Source organism: Colius striatus, chromosome 16 (assembly GCF_028858725.1).
Source record: "Colius striatus isolate bColStr4 chromosome 16, bColStr4.1.hap1, whole genome shotgun sequence".
In the NCBI taxonomy this organism is placed as follows: Eukaryota; Metazoa; Chordata; class Aves; order Coliiformes; family Coliidae; genus Colius; species Colius striatus.
The window spans coordinates 14,456,950-14,477,687 of record NC_084774.1 but is presented as its reverse complement, the minus strand read 5'-3'; the positions used below and the strand labels follow the sequence as shown (position 1 = coordinate 14,477,687).

The following is a 20,738-nucleotide window of genomic DNA, read 5'->3' as shown; positions in this document are numbered from 1 at the left end:
CATGTTTCAGTTCCATTTATTCTTTTTTAGTTGAAGGGGACTCTACATGCAAGATAAGGACTCACCCTGGACTTCTACAGCAGCACAAGAGATTTTGCTTTGTTCTTTACTCTTGTGGAAGGAGTCAGCATTTTGGGAATGGAGTAGAGGGAAGAAGAATGATGAGGGAATAAAACGTCCCTCTCCTCTGCTGCCTGCTTCCCCATGGAATTGTAGATTTCATTTCTATTTATGAAAATTTGAAATAACCAATTTATAATAATTTTAATCTAGATTTCTGCATTTTCACATATACATATAGGCAATTTGCCATCTATTTGCTTGAAGGAAATGATTCACTGCATGACTTGAAACAGTGGCTCAATAAAGCGGCAACCTAGCTTCTGGGAGCTCATCATTCAAAGACTACAGCTTGGGATCGTGTTACTGCTACGCTGTTATAGCTGCAACCCAAATGAGTTTTGTCTCTCAAGCTGTGCCTATGCAATGGTGTTAGTGTCACTACTGATAACAAAATGCAGCCTGGGGTGAAATGCCAGACTCTGAAAAGCACCGCCTATTTGAAGAGCTAAGTGATAGTCAAATATCCAGAGAGGCTGATTTATTTAAAGTAATGAATAATATTTTGTACATTGTTTGATGGATTCCATAGAAGAGGGAAAGTTTAAACCTTGTTTTAGGATACCTTATTCTTTTTATTTAGTTATTTTTTTATACTTAGATATCCCATATACTGATGCAGTTACTTTAATTTGGTACCATTAAACATGTCAAAAATGTGGCGGAAGTTACTTGTTACCTTGTTTGAGATCATAGGCTTGCTATTAAAAGTTAGGGCAAAAGTCTTGTGATTGTGTTTAGGAACCACTCTTTTATACCTGTGTCCCAATGTAAGATTGAGTTAATTGATGTTGAAGATTTTGTTTTACAATTTTGTCATCTCAAAGATATCCCTGGAGACCTAGTCCAGCCTCCTGCTCAAGGCTGCTGAGGAACTTGAATCGAGCTTTTAGTGTCTTCAAGGCTGGAGGTTCCACAGCTTCTGTGCAACCAAGTCAGGAACCTGAATTTTTTAAAGGCACTTTACCAAGCTTAGAAAACTTTTCAAGATACAGCTGCTTGAAGATGAGCACCGTCCTTTTTTCTTCCTATTACAGAGCTACCTTGGGTTTCACTTTGAAATCACGTTGTAATTTATCTTTGCTAGCTGTGTTTTGTACAGGTATTTTACTAGCCTCTTTATTTCACTATGTTTGGGAAGCATTCTTCCATCTCTTAAAAGAGTGTGTCTCATTCTTTTAGTAACAAGGTTACCTAAAATAGCTGTGGTGGAAAGTTTGTGTCTACTCTCCAAGCGATCTTCTGATTCTTACAAACCCTCCTATTGTTTCAGGGAACTATTACTACATCGTTTTCTTATCTACATTGCTGGCTAAATAAATTGCTGCCTTATGATAGTGTAACTTATTTTGTGACCTGGATAACTTTGATAGGAGTTTTCATTTTACTTGTGTCTTTCCTGAAAGTTGAAGTAAACACTACACCATGCTTTGATCTTGTGCTGGAGTCTGAGCCGGCACTCTCCACTGCATTTCATTAAACTCAAGGAACAGTTCTTCTATTTTTTTTCCTGGGTCATATCTTCTTTATGAAGCAGCTTTTCTTTTATCTTAACAATATATATGAGACGACCTTTTGCTCAAGAAATTTCCACTTAAAAGAGCAGTCATATTTGAGATTTGTTCCTACTGCTCTCAGATTCACAGGCAGGAAGCAGAGAGGGTTAGAGAGACTTTAACCCGCCTTTCTGCCCTCCTTTGCCAATGTAAAGATGACAGAGATTGCTGCAGATAATGTAGCTTCAGCCATCATTGGGCTCAGACCTCTACCCTGTGACCTACGGCTACTGCCTGAAGGTGCCAATCAGCAGATCTTCAGCTATAACAGCTCAGACTATTAACCAATTTACATTAACCCCTGCCAGTTTATAGTTAAACCACACTGGTCTGTAAACAGCACAGGAGCATGGTTCTGACAAGTCCTATTGGTCTTATTCCCTGGGTTGAGGAGGTTAAAGATCCTCCCTGCTGTAAGGATGGCACCTGTACCAGCAGGTTGTAAAATAGCACCCAATAAGCTCAAAAGCTTATTGTCCTCTCACTGCCTCAACCAGGAGGAATTCTAGTTAAAGTTCCTTCACCTATTTACCCAGAAAACAAAAAGTCAAGAATCTCCTCCTCTCCTGCCTGATAAGCAGTATATTCTGGGTAAACTGCTCCCATATTGGAATATATGGGGCCTGGATAAGTCCTCAGTAATTTTAACATTTATCTTACACACTCCACCTAAATATCTATTTTCACTTTCCTATGGCAAAGTATAGTTGCAGACTCAGCAATAAAAGACATTATTCTGATTCACTTATTAGCTAACCAGTTTCCCTGTTTCTATTATCAGTGCATAAATCACCCTCAGTAGAAAGGGCACGAGTTTGCTGTGTGTATGGCAATGAAATTGCAACAGTTTAAAATTCTAGTTTAAAAAAAAAATATATCTACTTTTAAAGATACTTCACAGAGCAGTCTAAATAATACTCCCTCACTTTCCTCCATCATTTACTGGCATGCTTTGATCAGATATAAATGAAGCATCATATTTCTGTGCCCCGATCATATATCTACAGGGTCTTGTACACCAGGTTTCCAACACAAATATACGAAATTTTTAACTGTAGTTTTCTATTAATACTCCTTAGTATTTGAAAAAACAACAGCTAGTATGACAAACATTTGAGAAACTGTTAGGAAAACTTTTATGCAGACTGATCAGGAAATGGGGCAAATACAGATGAAGTGGTTCCCAACTGAGGAGGTGAATAAGGGTTTTTCTCTTTTACATATTTATGCATCTGTAGTCAGAGCAGCAGCATTAACTGCAGCGTGTCAACAGGCACTTCATTAGCTTTACTTTGAAGTAAAAGCTCATCAGAAGATAGATATTTGAGAGAATGCCTGGCAAGAGAGAAGCTGGATCTGAATCCTGGATCTATTGAGTGTTGTTGCTATTTGTTAGTTCAAAAGAAAAATTACACGACTGAGCTATACACCTATTTGGAACAGCTGCTAGCTTCAGCTCCCTGGCTTAGTGAAAGAACAGTACATTAAGGGTGCCAGAAAGATAAAAATCACTGCAGAAAAAAAAAAAAGTCAGAAGCCTCAAATCAAGCTGAGTTTGAGGCTAACCTGTAGTCTAAGGACATTTTTTTTTTTTTTTAACATCTATCTTCATTTTTTAAAGCTGCAAGCTGTCTGGGTCACAAAGGTCTTTCATCAAAGGAAATATATTATTCTCTGTCAAGAAAGTCCAGTAAGCAACATTAGCTTTTTATAGGTAAGATGTCAATGCTCTAACGTGCAGATACATATATGTATTTTAAACTTTAGGACCAAATTAAGCTACTTCTGCAGAAAACTTACAGAAATGTTTGATCTTGGGATAACTTTGGACCCAAGAAGTTCTAACTTAGCAGAAATGGCCTAATTTTACAAAGTTAAAAAGTTCTGTGTCTGTGGGCAAATTATTTAACTATCCCTTAGCAGTTTTTAGTAGCAACCAAATCCTACCTGGAGCTGTAGAGAGTTCTCTATAAATATTCCATTCACTGACGTAAGTAGGTTTATTTAATGATGATGCAGGATGAATGAAACCCAACATTATGAACAAACAGAAGTGAAAGCCAGAATTTTGGTACAAGGTTCATACCCTTGAGATGTTTGAGAAACCAGAACTTCAGTGGAGATTGTCATAAGGTTACAGACACATGGTGGGTTTAGCTTAGAGATATGGGTAGCCAGTGTTCACTGTGGGCAGAATCTATGTTATATAAAGCAGTAGAATATCTGTAACTACATAAGCTTTCCACAAGATTACAAAACCTTATATTGAAAAATTAACCCAAATTAATCAGTTTGGTTTTCAACCATCACCACCAACCATACTTTCACAGGAGCACTTTCACTGTTTTTCTGCAAGAAAATGTTCCCTTCTTACATGCTGCTTCTTTTTCAAGCACAAGAGGTCTTATTGCTTATGAAACTACTGAACTTCAGACCAGATTTATTACTCTCAGTTTTACACCAAAACTACATACAAATGTTTGCCAGAGTACCTCTTTTCTTTTTTTATCCTGATGTTTAGCATACATCCTGCTTCCCATCTCTGTCTTCAAATAAGCCAGACTACTCAGAGGATGAAGTTTCCATAGCAATAACAAGTATATTAAAACCCTTCCTCTCAACTTTTCTCTCATTTTAAATACCTGATCCACCCAGTTCCAAAGGAAATGAAGTCCCAAGGAGCAAATGTTTACAGAGCACAATACTTGAACTACCTAAACACCTTATTTTTATTTAGTGCAAGTAACATGCCCAAACTGTATCTCAAGTATCACTGTTCAGTAGGAAAAATACAGCTGAAGAAGCTGAAGGATTAATAACTCCCTCTGTGTGTTTGGAAGCAGTTCATTTCTGGGATTTGAACTTGAACAGAAGCCCATGAAAGCAGTTATTCAACATACAGTGATTCAGTAAAGTTTCATACAGCTCTTCCCTTAGATGAAATGAGAAAATAATAATCTTTCAGTTTATAAATCCACTTGGAAACAAGGCTATGTTTTCATAGTTTTATTTAAAATCATTGTTTAACCTGAAGGAAAAAATATATCTTCCCAAGCAATTGACCTCAATCCCCAAACTTAAAGACTGATCCACTGTGGTATAAAATCTGTTCTATTGAATTCTTACATACTCTCCAGATTCTGGGTTCATCCATTTAGAATGAAGTCCAACAGTTCTCCAAAGTGAAATGCTTTTTTAGCTATAGCTCTGTTAATGATGGAATTTGGGAAAAATTACTATAATCTTTGTGATTTTAAACAAATGTGTAGAATTGATCAAGCAATATTCCTTCTTCCATAAAATTATTCAAAAATAGCACAAATAGGTTCAAGACTACAACTTTATAAGATTCTTCTACAGGACTAACTGCCATTAGCTAAGTATGTATTTATCTGTCCAAAGCTCAGCTATGCATTTGTAACTGCATATATCATATTTACCCTTTGTACGTTTAAGATGGGGGATGTGCTCAACTTGGCAGATTTGACTGCTTTACTGTAACTCTTTATGCTGTGTGAAGATGGAGCTCTGGAGTCCAGACATACCTTTTTCCAAAAGAGCTTGCTCAGTGGCATAGGAGTGGATGCTGTTTTCTCCTTTGCTGCCTCTTTGAAGGCTTCTCCTGTTGCTACCTGCTGTTGGGCTGCAGGCTCAGGGGCTTTTGTATTCTGCTTAGTTGTCTGTGGCTCTTGGGAGGAAGGGACATTTTTGTCTACTTTTACAGAGGCAACAGGCTGCTGTTCAGGGCTCTAGAAACAAGCATGAACACACAGGCTATTTGAAATGTGTGAAGGACAAGATACCTTAAGGCATCACCTGGTACAACAGATAAACCCACAGCAGACCACCACTGTGCAGGACAACCAAATAATATCTTGAACAGAGGAAGCACCCCACCCTTCATAAGAGATGATTAATTGATGAAGAAATGAAAACATTGTCTGTAAGACTGGAAATGACAGTGAGAATAATTACCCTTTGACTGCATTATTCATAGAGATAACTGGAATCATCCTACTCACTTTGGTGTTAGTCGTCTGTTGGGTCTCTTTTGCAGCCTGAAGAGAAACAAAGCACAAAGATAAGTCTGTCTCTGGCAATGTAAGTGCTCACAGTTTCACAGTTCAGGAATTGTCTGTATCACAAATTATTTTTAGTGAATGTTTGTGAAAGTCATGGTTCCTGCAACCATGGAAACTGATCTCTGGCAGAGGGGAGGCTCCCTGAAGGGACTGTCAGCTCACATCCTTCTACCTGCAAGCAGCTGTGTGTTGAATCAGTTTGTGCTCATGCTGCTGTGTTTGCAGCCCTCAACTTGTTCTTTAAAAACCTGGCCATTTACATATGTGCTCCAAGTTTCTTCAAGTAAGGTATCACACAGTTTTAAGATATTAGCAGAGACCTTGTGGAGCTGGGTCTGCATGTGCGGCTTCCAGCACACAGGTACAAGCCACAGTTGTGTCTTTTCCACAGTGGGACTTGTGTTCCAGTCAGGGACATACTAACATTGCCTTGAAGGCTGGAAGCTTTGCTTGCTGGGATACAAAACACAGGCAGATGACTGCCTGGAAATGAAGGGCACAGAAGAGCAGTGATTTTGTAATCTAAGAAGTGGAAGTTGCAGCTCTACAAAAAGAAGATCTACAGGCTGCTGGGAGTTGGTTTAGTCCAGCCACTCATTCTGTTGTAAAAAAACCTCAAAAGACTAAAACAACACAACTTGGGAAACAGTCTCCTGGTTTTACCAAATACATGAAGCCAGGAGGGATACCAGTTTAAACTCTTTCCTGGCCAGTGTTTTATACCAGTATCCATTGACCGTAACATGCAGCATACTGAGCTGTACAAAAAGTCAAGCCCAGCTCCCCTGGGCTCAGGCAGCCTGCCACATACAATATGGATTTCTTGAAAGAATGGACAAGAGTTATTTTGCAGGAGCCAAGAACTACTTTTTGTGGTTATCTCTATTGACCAAGTGGTAATACCCAGTGTGATGCCATGAGGTGGCTTCAGTGCTAATGATGAAAACAAATTAACTCCTCTCTTCCCAGTAAAAATTCCATAAGTCAGTACAGTTATACTGCAAAACTGGCATGCAATGCAAAGTAAATGCACACGGAAGCAAGTTAAAAAAAGAAAGGGACCTAACTGGCAAATTCTATCCAAAAATCAGCCTTTGAGGTCAAGAGGCCAGATCATGTTTCATCAGCTTATGTTATGGATTCGTTTTAGAATGCATGCTGCTCTTTGAAAACATTCTCAAGTTGCTTTAAAGTTAGTATTCATGTAAACACAGGACACCGAGAAACAACGTCTCAACCTAATACTCAACCTGTTCTTAACTAAGGTCCAAAGCGTTTGTTTGGAAGGCTTGCAGAAAGAGAACTTTCAGAGGAGATACTGAAATGCTTAAAATTAAATAGGAATACAAATATTAAAGTGATAATTTCAAATAAAGAAATTCATTACCCATTCATCTAGTTGACACATCATGCTAAAGCATTTCAAATGAAGAGAGATAAAGAGAACTATCTTTTAATAGAGCTGATAACTTCAGGGCCTTCCTGTCACATCAGCACTCTGATCTGAATTTCTGCTTTCAATCAGCCTTAAAAGCAAATTATTGACACCATTTTTATCCATCTTCTTCATTTTAATATGTCATAAATAATACCTCAGTTACTGCTTCTGTATTTTATATGTGGAAATAAAGCTGTAAAAATAAACTTAGAAACAAGAAACTATTTAAAAATAATATTTTAAAAGACAGCTTTTGCTGGTGTTAAAATGTAATGCTGTTGCCTTTCTTCAAGATAACAGCTTTAATTTCAGGTAAAGTATTTAAAATCCTAACAGATAGCCTAATGAAATAAAATCTTGTAATGAGCTGTTGGGAGAGATGATTGGTTTTATTGTAGAGAGGCTTAGCACCTTAAAAAATGCTAGCCAGGTATGTTACTTACTGGGAAGCTCTATTTCATTGTGAACAAGTAATTAATATTGTACTTCTATTAAATAACACTATCAACTATCAATGTAGTATATACGAGATGAGATCTTTAAACTGTTGGCAAGAGCCATAGACTTAAAACCACTGGGACAATTATTATTCCTTCAGTCATGTGCAGATGACATTTTTCTCTCAAAAATGAGACAGTGGAAAGAACATTTGTTTTGAAAATATCTTTAAGAACTCCTTTTCCTTTGTGCCCTTGACAATAAAGCCCCCTACTCACCAGAAATTCCGTGTGGGTGTTTCGAGTGAGCATTAAATATTAATTACTTTCCTCCCCCAGTGGAAGGGTCTGCTGCTGCATTCTTTGGGCTAAAAAGCTACAATTCTCTGGATTTTCTCTACAGAACATTGTGGCAGATTATCTTCAGAGAATGCAGAAATGTCCAAATATGGACCTTGAGACAAAAAGATTTTGGTGATTTTAAAGATAAATCTAATGTCCTCTGAAACAACCATTAAAGTATCCTCAAAGATCAGGATTGTTCCCTTCAAACTGCAATTAACATTTAATTGCTTTTGCTGTTTTCAAGGGAAAAATAAGCATTTATGAAGCAAATGCCACGTGCCAACCTTCTGTGCTATCAGATGCTCATTCACCAGTTTTAACCACATGGCAGTGCTTGTTAGAGCAATGTGCATCAAAGTCTCAATTGTAGTTGGACTGAGCATTTAAACCTGTCCTACAATTGCAGCCACTGTTCATATCTGCATAATCCATTGTTTTTCAGTACCTTTGAAGTGTCCAGGGAAGTTTAGTCAGCATTAGTAAGTGTAACTGGGAAGCAGGTAGCAGAGGATGTTAGAGAAACTGTTTCAGAATCCTGAATTCACAGATGGTACGAGAGAGACATTGCACATGAAAATAGTTTTAATAATGAGTGGCACAAAAGTGCTCACATCAGTAGTTTTCAGAGCTCTGCCCAGCTGGCCAGATGCTGACTTCAGTTATCAATTAAATAACTTTACTCTGTCACAAGAGCCATCTGTTACTGCTCAGGATTCTGCTCTTGCTAGAGTTTCATACAGACCTTATGCCTAAAGAGTTTACTAAATGTACTGTGTCCTAGCTTGGGACTCTCTGCCTTCTTTTTCTTGGCTCCTTTAGTCTGGGATTCTGCTGTTGTCTTCGGAGCAGGTTGCCCACCATGGCCTTTTTCCACTTTTGATCCCTTTTGTACAACAACATTTGAAGTTCTTATTTGGTTCATGAAAGACATTCAAACACTCACACATGTACTATTAAAACCAAACATTTCATTTTTGTCTTAAACAGCGAATTATGTTTTCTTCTAAACGATTCCTCAGTTCACCTTGGACTTTCTTTCATGTGTCTAGCAAAATAAATATAAAAGCTCGGACAATCCAGTCGGCTCAAAGTTAAAGCCAAATTTGCCCCCTAAAGCCACTCTTAAATTGAGACCCAAATCCCACAGAGACTTCTGTACTTTAAAATTAGAAATAGACAATTCAATTTGGGATTTCTGATAGGCAGATATATAAATCTTTGAAAATAACCTTCATTCTCCTTACTGAAATGACTTTATAATATTTTTGCATAAAGCATTGGTTAGGAAAAGGGCAATATGAAGATTTATGAGATATGCTACCAAATATTTGAAGTTTGCACAAAAATTCCTGAAATTAGAAGTGAAAGTGTCAGGAAAAATAGTCATGATAGACTGATACTAAAAACGTTGAATGAGAACTGCTTCCTTTTCACTCCATTCTAAATACCTTTAGGAGGCATCTGTTTTTGTGAATCATAGCCCACTGATGTTAGAGACTGGATCTTAAAAACACTAGGCAGCACTGAAAAATTCACTACGAAGAGCTATAAAGTAAAAGAAACATTGATAGACACCTATCTAGGAAAAAGGCAGTATCAGGTTATATTTCAGAAGTGGTAGCAGACTACCTGCTGCTCAGCGTAGAAGAGATTAAACTGCAGGGTGAGGCTTACTCAAATACCTGACTCTTCTACAAGTCTTGAAAAAAACATTTATTAAAATGCCCCATTTAACTTTGCAGATCATTGGAAAAAATATAAGTCAAACAGCTCCTCAAAATTCCACTCTTCAGTTGCTGGTGTTGTCCCTCTTATATCTCCCACCAGTATTCAACACAACCTCCTGCGTTTATCAATGAAGGAAAACAGCTTAAGTTTCCATTATATGAAACTAGAGGTTCTTTTTTTCTTCCACACCATTTTCATCTCTTCAGTAATAAAAAAAGGAGGGGAGGCAAAACAAGAAGTATCCAGGGTTGCTTAACTGAACTTGAAAATACAGACAAGTTAACATGAGTCTATTCTATGGTAACTGCACAGTACATGTACCCATAACATACAACTCATCATAAATATTATGTGATAGCATTCTCCAGTGGCTCAGTGTCAGGTTTTAAAGCAGAAAGATGCCTTCAATTACATAGTACAACAGAGGATGTAGAATTTTTTACTTTTACTAATATTGTGGACTTCATTCTGATCTCCCTTAGCTAATTTATTCTCTGATTTAATTGAGAAGGCCAATATATAGTGAAAACAAATAAAAAAAATGATATTTCAATAACAAGTGACTCAGCTGTTAACTCCACCAGGTAATCACCTTGTCTCCTTGCCAGTTTAATTGTTTTATTTTACACTTGGACAAAGCAAGAATAAAGTCTCCCAACCAGTAAAAAGCTTTAAAATGCATAACAAAAATTTCTAGGGGTTATAGAAGCATAAAGAGACTCAAACTGCAAAGAAACAATCAGCCTACTGTATTTACAATGTGAAGCATCATGAGCTGTGGTTCACTACAACTAAGGGGAAAAGTCCAGAGTATCAAATGCAACACGAATGTAACATGAAGCTGAGATCTTCATCTCAGAATTGTTTCCTTCAGTGCAATTTCATGCTTCCTACAAAGTGCTTTGTATTATAAAGAGGCTGCAGACAAGTACATCAAAATTGTCCTTCTCCTACTGTGGTACTCTGTACAATTCTCAGCATTCCCAGAAGTACAGTGATGTGGGAACAGGTCAGTATCTGCTACACAAGGGTCAAATAGATGGTCTTGGGCAGATTCAGTCCTAATGCCACATTGGTTAGTATAAAAATTTCAAAGGATTAATTAATCCAAATAAATGTGACTCAATTGATATTAAACTCCTGTGTTTACATAGGTGAGACGACAACCATTAAGTGTGCCCACACTGCTGAGAGGGTGCATGTCATTAGGCAGCTGGTTAAAGCCAGAGGCACTGCTGATGACAGTGTGGTGCTACAGAAGACACTGAGTTCAACTTCCCTGACCTTCCATAAACCTCTGCTCAGCAGGAGGAAGGATGCTGCTGTGCTTTGCAAAGCTGAAGAGGGCTTTGGTCATTTTTCAGACTTGTGAGATAACCTGGCTGTTCTCTTCACCATGGGAGAGAAGTGCCGAGAGACACTGGGAGTGTATAAGCCCTTATGTGATAAAGCTCATCTCCTCCTGGCAAAGGGGGTGTGCGAACAGCCAAAACAAAAGCATGACCAGGACTCAAAGGCACAGTGGTCCCTGTGACAGACAAATCATACAAAAATCCCACAGCATTCAGGAGAGGCTCAGGCTGCACAAAGAGGAAAGCCTCACTGAAGAGCACATCCTTACCATTGAGGCAGAAGTTATTTCTCAAGGGGAAAATGACCATTATTTCATTACACACATCAGCTGAAAAATCTACAGCTTTTTTCTATGACAGTTGATAAACTAAACCTTTTAAATATGGAATTCTTTGTCTCAGGAAGACAGCAAAGATAAATGCATCAAAAACAACTCCCATTTAACCTCTAGATTATGAGTTTGCATATCCTGCTAGTCATCGGGATGTGTTTACCCTCACAGGTGTGATAGCAAACCAAACCCAAACAGCATATTTGTTTCCAAATTACAGTACACTCACACCAAGAGTCACCTGTTGCAGCAGCACTTGGGTGCACTCGATAAAGGCAGTTATGCAAACATACTTGAGCTGCTGGATTTTTCAGAAGTTGTTGAAAGAGCTGCAAGTGTCAGTGAAACAGTGCAATTTCATAACTCCCTTCTCTGGATGTCTTGGGAGACCTTAGGCCTGGTTGACAATTTGCAGAATTATTAAGCTATAACTAAGGACTGATGTGTATCCCCCCCATTACCAAGCTTTCTGGAAAGCCTGACTTCATTTTAGTACCAGGCTGTATAAAACAATTGAAAAGGGACAGAAAGGATAAAAAAATAGGGTAGAAAACAAAAATGTTGATGTCTATAGTGATTTTGGCTACCAAATATTTACATGGAAAGATAATGAACTTAATTTAATTTTATCATAAAACCTTAAACAGATAAAGAATAGGCATTGCAAAAAAAACCAGTTATAGAAATATGTAAGGATATTTAGTCTGGAAGCTTCCAGTTGTGCAGTGGTATGCCTGTAACCCCCTGAAACACCAAAAGAGACAGGGCAGCTTGATACAAATAATCTCACTTCTGCTTCTGTTAAAACTATTGTAATTTCTGGCACTAACAGAACAAGAGAAAAGGGGAAAGGAAAAATCTTTGAACACCTACATTTTTCCATTTTAGAAGATTATGTTTTTAACTTTTTTACAGTTTAGGTTTTCCCACATTTCTTTAATCCAACTTATTTAACAAACTTGTAAATCTGATATTTTCATTATCTATAATAGCAAATGAAAGCTATAAGAAAGCTTTTCTGAAATAACATATAAAGGACAATCATTACTCATGTACACTATAACCAAGTTTCCTCTTGTCAGTGGAATCCAAGAGCAAATGGTTTGTTAAAAGGAAAGTAAGAGGCGACATCTGAAGGTCTCTCAGACTGGTTCTGTACTTGTCCAGCCAACATGGATTTCAATTTCCAGTAGTGTCACATATGCTTGCAGTCAGCCTGATATATGGTATTATAACATCTTTAGTGTTCAATTTACCCTGCTTAAAGGATATCCCTACTTGATCCTCATCTCTGTATGTAAAGGGAAGAACCCCAAGGGGTCAGGAAAGGACAGCCCTCTCTAAGTCACAGTCATCTTCAGAGGTTCCAGCTGCTGCTTTGGAACAACTCAGCATCATTGACTGTAACACAGTCCATAAGAGGTGCTTCAAGTTAGAGTCCTAGATGGGAAATGTTGGGATCTTCTTCTGCTTTTTATTAATTAATTTTTATTAATGGGAAATTAATTCTTGGCAATCCCCCTGCATCCCAAGGAGGGACCCAGCAATAGCTGTGGATGCACTGAAGGGCAAGAGTGGGGAGGAGGCTCCTGCCCACAGCCCTTGCCCACCTATCCAGAGTTGCCACAGGCAGGGGGACATTGCTAGTCCACCCCTCAAGACATGACAGCTCCAGCAGATGTGAACAGAGAGAGCTTAGACATGTATATACACAACTAGAAATTTAAAAAAATTGAAGCTTTGAACAACTCTGTGGAAACGGAATTTTCTGTGGACTCAGAAGGATTTCACTGCATGGACCCTTAGATTTAGGTCAAGGACAAGTCAACGTAACAACTACAAGCACTACCAGATCATCAACTTCATAGAAAAGGCTACATATCACATGCTACAATCAATGGTTATCAAGATCTGAGCTGAAGACTTACACAGTTTATGCTCATTTTACTTTCAATTTATTCAATTAAACATCAACAGAGGAAGAAGCAACACAATGAAGAGGAAATACCTTTGTCAAAAACATCTAGTGACCAGTGACAGAATGAGGAATCTGCCTACCTTGTCTTCAGAATCACTTTTGGCTTCAGCTTTGCTTGGGGAGACCTTGAATGTATTTTAGAAGAAAAATAGTCACACCAAATGCAGCCTTTCAAAAGATGTGAAATGCCATATATTTGAAACTAGCAATTTTAACACCAAAGTGAAAGAAATACAAATATTCCTTTCCTCTCCATGTGGGAAAAAACAAACCTACAAACTGTTTTTCTTGTGAAGTTAAAGTCAGTGTCTAAAATGAAAAATATCTGGACAAAAACTTATATTTTTCAATCTTACACATCCAATTAATCTGTAAATTGAACTTTTAGAAACAAGATCAAGTTTCATCATGCAGAAAATCCTTAAGACAGCTAAATACCCCCAAATCTACAAGTATCTATGGAGGAGTTTCCAGAGTAAGTCATCCTAATTTGATCATAACTGCACTCTACCTACCTATTTCTGTCACTATCAAGTCATGCTCTAAGGCAACTGTTTGACTTCATTACTTCTCAATGCCACGTAACAAACATGTTACATTTAACATATCCACATAGGATTTTTTTTATAAGCAATTTCAAGTATAGCCTAGAGATGAAGAGGCAAAAGCTTACCAGAGTTTTGAGGAAACTCATGACGGAGTTATCTACTGCAGCAGCTGGATGGGGGTTATCTTGTTTTACCTCTGCCTTTTCAGGTTGCTCAGCAGTGAGACTGTTGACACCTGCAGATTCCTGCTGAAGGTCTTTTTGATTGCAGTCATCTATCTCCTAACAAAACAACACAAAAAGGGGGCAGAGTTTCCTCACTCCTAGCTTGCTTAATTTCCAGTGGAATGCAAAAGTAACATTTGTGACTTGCATTATGTTGCTCTGAGAGTCACAACCCTAATTCCAGCCATACTTCTCCAGCCTACGTATTCAGAACAATTGAGCAATTATACACTTCTTTCCCCTCTTTTCTAATATATTCATCACTTGCTGTTGGTTGGTGGAACATTGTTCTCAGCTACCAAGTATAACAAGCACAAGTAAAGTTGCACACAGCATCCCAAATACTGTTTTTCTCTTTTCAAGGCTAACCTTGGCACGAGGAGCAAACAGATTTTGGCCTCTGATGGCTCAGTGGCTCACTGTAACACACCAAGACTGCTTCTGATACTTTGTATTCTGCAATTCCAGAAATAATTTTTATCTAGCAAAGACAAACATGGTACAAATTAAAAGAAGGAAAAAAAAGAAACAATCCAAAGTAATTTTCAAGCCAGATGAAGCTTCCTTCTCTATTCCTGGAATTACAGTTGCCAGAGCCTCAAAATAGTTTTCCAGTGCTCAAACACAAGTATGTAATATTAAGTTACTCAGTTTCTGTTTAGACACCTGTTTAGACCTAAACAAGGGTCTGGTTTAAAAAAAACTTCTTCTTGGACTAACTTGGGATAGCTTGGCACCCTTCTGTGTTGAAGTTGCCTGACATTCTAGTCACTTTTGCCTTGATACTGCACAATTAAAGCCAACACAAATGTTGTGCAGGAAGGAGCAACTAAAGTCCTCATGTACCATTCAGCATTGCCTTTAATATTAAAGAGTATTACATCTGCTTAGTAATGTCTGCATCTGTTACCAATAATCTTCCTCTCTCTTGTTTATCTACATTGTAAATGAAGGGCTGGATCTATCAATTTTTACTTAAGTAAAATGTGCCTAGCACAATGGTATCCTCAACGTTGGTAGGGGATTTGAGACATTATTGAATGGACAGTCATAGCAGTGCCAAAATTCTTCAGCAGAAGTTATCATTTCCAACTATTTATACACTGGTACACATCAGGTCACTTGGGAAACAGTGACCAGAGAAGAAGTTGTTAGGCTACCAGAAGCTTAGACGACTCCAGAGGGGGGAAAAATAAAAATTCATGAGGAGAAATAAAACTGGTAAGCCTGTCCAGGTGTTTGTAGTAAACAGCATCTTTGGGCTGCTGCTCTCAAAGACTGTCTGGAAGTTTAAGAGATAACCTGAGATTTCCAACCTATGATTAGAGATATTTGTTCAGTGTTGTTTTTACCAGGAAAAATTAAAATAAAATGGCACTCTTGGGAACCTTTGCCTGTACTGGGTGGTTAAAAAAGCCATAATAGTTATATAAAGGTGCATAAATGCCTTAAAACATTGGAGGAATAATATAACGTCAGGAAAGACATGTCTCCATGCAGCATTTAAGGAGTTAAAGTGCATAAGTTTTTAACTTCAAGAAGAGACTTCTATCTAAAACTCCACCCACCATTTTGCAAGTTTACCCAGGAACAAACACAACACAGCAGTTCAGAATGCTTCAACAGGCTATTTAGAAGTTTCTTACAAGGGTCTAACACACCACTTTGTCCAGCTGCCAGTTAGGGGTGAGAATGGCTCCAAGAACAATATGTCTCATGCAGAACATGCACAGCCATACCAGCTTCAGCAGCCCTGATACCAAGAATGCCATCTAAATAGCTCTGGTCATACGAAAAATGCTGGCTCTGTTTCAGATATGAAAGGGACAAAGGCATGAGACAAACATGAGGCAAGAGACCAAAGAAGCAAGAGGCAGAAGAAATGTTGCTAAACAAAGCAGCTTCGTAACTGAAGTACTTGATGCTACCGAGCAAAAATAAGCAAGTTACATTTTTGGAGTTTTTGGTTGATTGGTTGGTTGTAGTTTTTTTAACCATACACAAGCCCAAGCTCTGGTGTTGGGCTACACTCTAGAAGGAAGAGGCCTTTTTGCTATGTGCTGTAGCAGACAGCTGTTTTCAGCAACAGATTCCATCTGGGACAACTGCCAAGGTGACAGGTACCACCACTGGCAGCACAAGCTGTTCTGGGGCATCTCCCTGCTAAAGCCACACTTTATCCTACAGAAGTGAAAGCCACTGCAGACTGTGCAGAGCTTGAGGCACAAGACCATCTCAAAATCCCTGAACTCCAACTTGCAGAGCACAAATGGGCCCTGTAATGACCCGCTACTGCACGAGGAACACAGCCAAGGCTGCTGTTAAATACCAAGATAAACTCAGATCTGGACTTTGATTTTTCTTTTTCAGGAATACTGCTGTAGGAGGGAGCACAGACTTGTGCCATCAGCATATAAATCAGGGAGAGATAATTTAGAGTCCTACAATATCACGTTTTCAGAGCCATAGTCAAATAACCAAAAAAACCTTGGTAGCAGTTCCCTGCATAAAATGCTACACAAAGCCCTGGAGGCAAATCATGAAAGAAAACTCTAAAAATAAGAGAAGACAGACAGTGTTGCAAGTTAACAGATACTACGTAAATGTTCAATTCATTTCTTTGAGGAGACAAATTTGGGGGTAATGAACACCTTAATTACTTATACTGTAGTTTCAGTTCAGCCATTAGAAAAACATATCAAAAGAATGTATTCCTGCCAGCACTTCTCTTTGTATGAATCATGGCTCAGTGAAACATTTCAGGCATATAATTTATCTTTTCTTTGGCTTACATAGTAAATGCTTCATGAATTCATGAATTCTGTCCTTGTTTTAATTATGCTGTGTTCTGAATGTAGTTTTGTAGACCACAAAAATAAAGAGTGGTTCACCAAACACAGAATGTTTGTGCAGCTCTTAAGCTACAACTGTGGAGCCTCTCTCTTACTTAGCAGCAATGTTGTTTGTTTTGTGTTGGCACTCAATTCAAGGAAACTTTGCTTTGCTTTTAGCTCTTACAGATACTACAAGTCATAATCCACAAGAAAAAAAAAAAAGAGAGAAGAAACTGTTGGCAGCAATATCTGGGGTTTTATTACTATTATTTGGTAACAGTTTGTAGTTACTACAGTAACAGCAATTAAATCACACTCAGTCCTTCTCCCATCCTGTATGAGAACTAGCAACTTTAGAGGGAATAGAAAGCAACTGTGCTGCAAGACAGAGCCATAGCCTTTGTTTTAGGAATGGAATTAAAGTAAGTTTGGTAACACATCAGAAGTGTGTAGTGGGTAGGTTTTTCCCCAGCAAAGGTCCTTAACTCCTCTCTGTTCCCAACCTATAGTCCTTTTCATATTTGAAGAATGAAAGAAAAATCACAGTCCAGAAATTCAAGGATAAGGTTAAAATTTCACTCTCCCTTGTGATACAGCTCTGCCACTCATTCACATCGAACACCTTGGACCTTGATTTTGGGAGTCTTTCAAAATTTTCAGTGGTACAGCTTTAAGCACATGTGTAAAAGACATATTAGACATTTTTGTTAAAGAGGAGACCTGTCCTCAAGCAGTAGCCCAAGCACTAAAAAGCTGTTGTGATGGTCAGGAGTCTGCAAACACATACACCTCAAACATAACCTACAGCTGATAAGTGTCTGGGATTTCCAAATTATTCCCATCAGTGAGGTTCAGGATGCAGATAGACTGGGGCAGAACTCAAAATTAATACTAAAACTAGACACTACTGGTACAAAAAAACCCCACCCTTAATCTGAATGAATGGTTCTTTCAGTATCTGTTTGAACAGGCAGATTAAGATCTGGATTATTGTGCCCTGTCCCCTTGATAGTTCGTTGTTACAGACACTTGCTTACTTGATCTTTACCAACATGACTATATGTTGCAGCAAATGTTTAACTCTGACTTTGAGTTAAAGCTACTTCAGTTTGTGAAACTCTCTGAAATAACACTGTATAATGTCAACAGCATGAACTGTGACCTTTCACACTGTGATTTGCAATCACAGCAAAATAGGAAATTATGACTTTTGTATTTAATTGTAACAGTAACAATGCTTATGAGCCACAGGCAAAACTTATTCTTTGTGGTTACTAGTCAAAAATATCCACAGAAATTTATAGCGTTGAAAAGATTCAGTCTTATAAGCTACAAACTGAAGTGCCAGTATGCACTGAATAGATGGTCCATTCTAAATTATTCATCCTGTCTGTTTATGTGGTGAATGACTTGACATTCTGCTGGACTGAGACTACAGATGCTTTAAATGCACATATATAGCTGTCTATAATACTAGTGGTTGGCGCCACTCTTGAAGGGCAATGGTCAAAAATACAACTGTTCGTCTTACAAATTAATCTTAAAAAAAATCATTGAGAGCTTTAAGTTTATCAAAAAAATGCAATATTCACATTTGAGGAGGCATAAAATGGAGAAGACAAGGTAGAACAACAGAAATTGGAGAGGCTTTTGGGGACAGCCTGCAATGTCATCAGTGCAAGCAGTGATCATCTTGGGAACTATGTTCAACACTATTCATAGCATTAGTGATCATACAGCAGACTTCATTGGAAGCCTGAACCAGGTCAATAAAGCTGTTGCTATTAAAATAGTGTTTGCACAAATTCTGATAAGAGGCTATTGAGCTACTTCTTCCCTTCTGTTTAAGGTAAGGATTTGAGGTAGATTATCAATTAGTGTAAACCGGCACCTTGCCAGCAGAGCTAATAAAAGTTATGCCACTTATCCCCATTCTGGGAATGGGCTTTTTCAGTTGTTAATTACCTGAACATTCATCCTGTAGTATACTTGCCAATATTAAACTTTGTAGGAAGTGTAAAATCTACACTCATGTCTACTTTCAGCTCCTTTGATTAACGTACTGTCTCAAATAAGTTGCTTAAATTCTCATATTCCATTGTCAGCTTGTAATATCCACTCTAAGAGACCACAGTTCCTTGAGCAATTAAAAAAACTCAACATAACCAGGAGCAAAAGTTGCCACTGAATAATATTCCTTATTCTGATATGTAGGGTATGCAACAATCAGTTACAGCTCAAGAAGAGTGACTGCTTTAAACATGACACAAAACACACTGAAGAACTTCTTTAAGACCATCCAGTGTCAAACCCAAAGCTCCTAAAGCATCAGAAACAATATTTCTTTCAGATATTTTTGCTTTCCCTTGTAGCTGGCTGCTGTTCATCATCCTGGCAACTGAAGCACAAGCATAGCTACCTTGCCCAAACCTTTCAAAGAAATACAAATGAATTTAAACTTGAGGTCAGATGCCAACACTCAGTCATGATGCAGACATCAGAGTTATTACCACTCCACCATGGGCTCTTTTCTCATCCCTCCATTCAGACTCGCCTGTGGGGGTTACCTGCAGTAACTTTAAGAGCCACACCGATTCATTCACACGGTCATCATGACATCAGACTGTCCTGCACTATTAATATTCCTAAGAAGTTTCATTAAGACCAAAATGGATATTCCCACTCAAGCACTTGCCTTCCCCAGTGGGACACTGTTTGATGTGCTCTGTAATCCCGCAGCCTCTTGCGCTGTGACTTGCCCGTCAGGAAGGTCTGGAGTCTGCCTTTCCTCCTGGGTATCAATTTGCCTTTTACTCCTTTCTGTTCCCTTCTCCAGTTTGAAGATCCTGTCAAAGAAGGTCACTTGTTTTGGCTTTGAGGCAGCCACATCCTCTCCCTCAGGTGTCACTGATGCTGCGGGGTCGGTGTCACGGAGCAGTGGTGCCGGGCTCAGGGCTTTATGTGCTCCTTCCTCCAGCGCAGCTGCTGCGGGAACCTCCGCACTCTCACTTGGGGCTTTGTTCACTCCGGGTGCCTCTGAGCTGACATCAAGTTTCGCCGATCCAACTGATGAATCTGTAGCTGGATCTTCAGTACGCCCTGGTACAGACCATGAAAATGTGAAGACAGAGCGGGATTTAGCAGATGGCAGAGCTCTCCTGGCAGTGCTCCCGAGACTCTGCCCGCCCGCCTCGGGAACAGGGCTCTGCTCCATTGTCTTTGAAGAAGAAACGGCCACATTATCTCGTGCAACACTTGCCTTTGCATCCACTACAAAAAGAAGCATAAAACAGTGATTATCCAGCACAGCAAAGAAGTTATATTGGTTGTACAATTAATCATGGTGACTTTGCTCTTTAATAAACTAATTCTGAAACATGGAGCCTTGGAGAGGACCACACAGAGTGCAACTTGTTTAGAGACCTTGTTGTCTTCCTGTGCTAAATACAAGCTGCCACACATCAGACCTGTCTGTCTGATTTTTCTTCCCTGTCATTCTTCATTGAAATCTGTGCAAATTTTATATTCTCCATAGTCCTGAAGCCAGATAACAGCACAGGTTTTTGACTGCTTATCCCACTGGACATACTGAGGATGTTTTACTTTCCAATTAAAATTTAGAAAGTGATATGCCAAAAAACTCCTTTTAAAAAAGAAAAAAATCAATATGACTAGAGACAAGGTTGTACATTCATTTATTACACTTTCCTGTGTTGAAGCTAAATGAGGAAAAAAAGAATGGAAACTGTGAGGACTGATTTTGT

At 38.6% G+C, this 20,738-nt stretch overlaps 1 protein-coding gene across 6 annotated transcripts in view; it reads right to left on the bottom strand.

Moving 5' to 3' along the window:
* The window catches only part of BCAS1 (brain enriched myelin associated protein 1), a 53,390-nt gene that overhangs the window by 19,323 nt on the left and 13,329 nt on the right, over nt 1–20,738 (bottom strand). For 5 of the 6 annotated variants that reach the window (XM_062009019.1, XM_062009024.1, XM_062009021.1 and 2 more), the window contains exons 5-10: nt 19,670–20,244; nt 14,042–14,197; nt 13,449–13,493; nt 8,721–8,861; nt 5,699–5,734; nt 5,222–5,425 (exon numbers count right to left, since the gene is read on the bottom strand). In XM_062009019.1, the coding sequence (XP_061865003.1) occupies nt 5,222–5,425; nt 5,699–5,734; nt 8,721–8,861; nt 13,449–13,493; nt 14,042–14,197; nt 19,670–20,244 (1,157 nt within the window). The remainder of the gene's footprint in view (nt 1–5,221; nt 5,426–5,698; nt 5,735–8,720; nt 8,862–13,448; nt 13,494–14,041; nt 14,198–19,669; nt 20,245–20,738) is intronic. The other variant, XM_062009023.1, reaches the window with a different exon arrangement.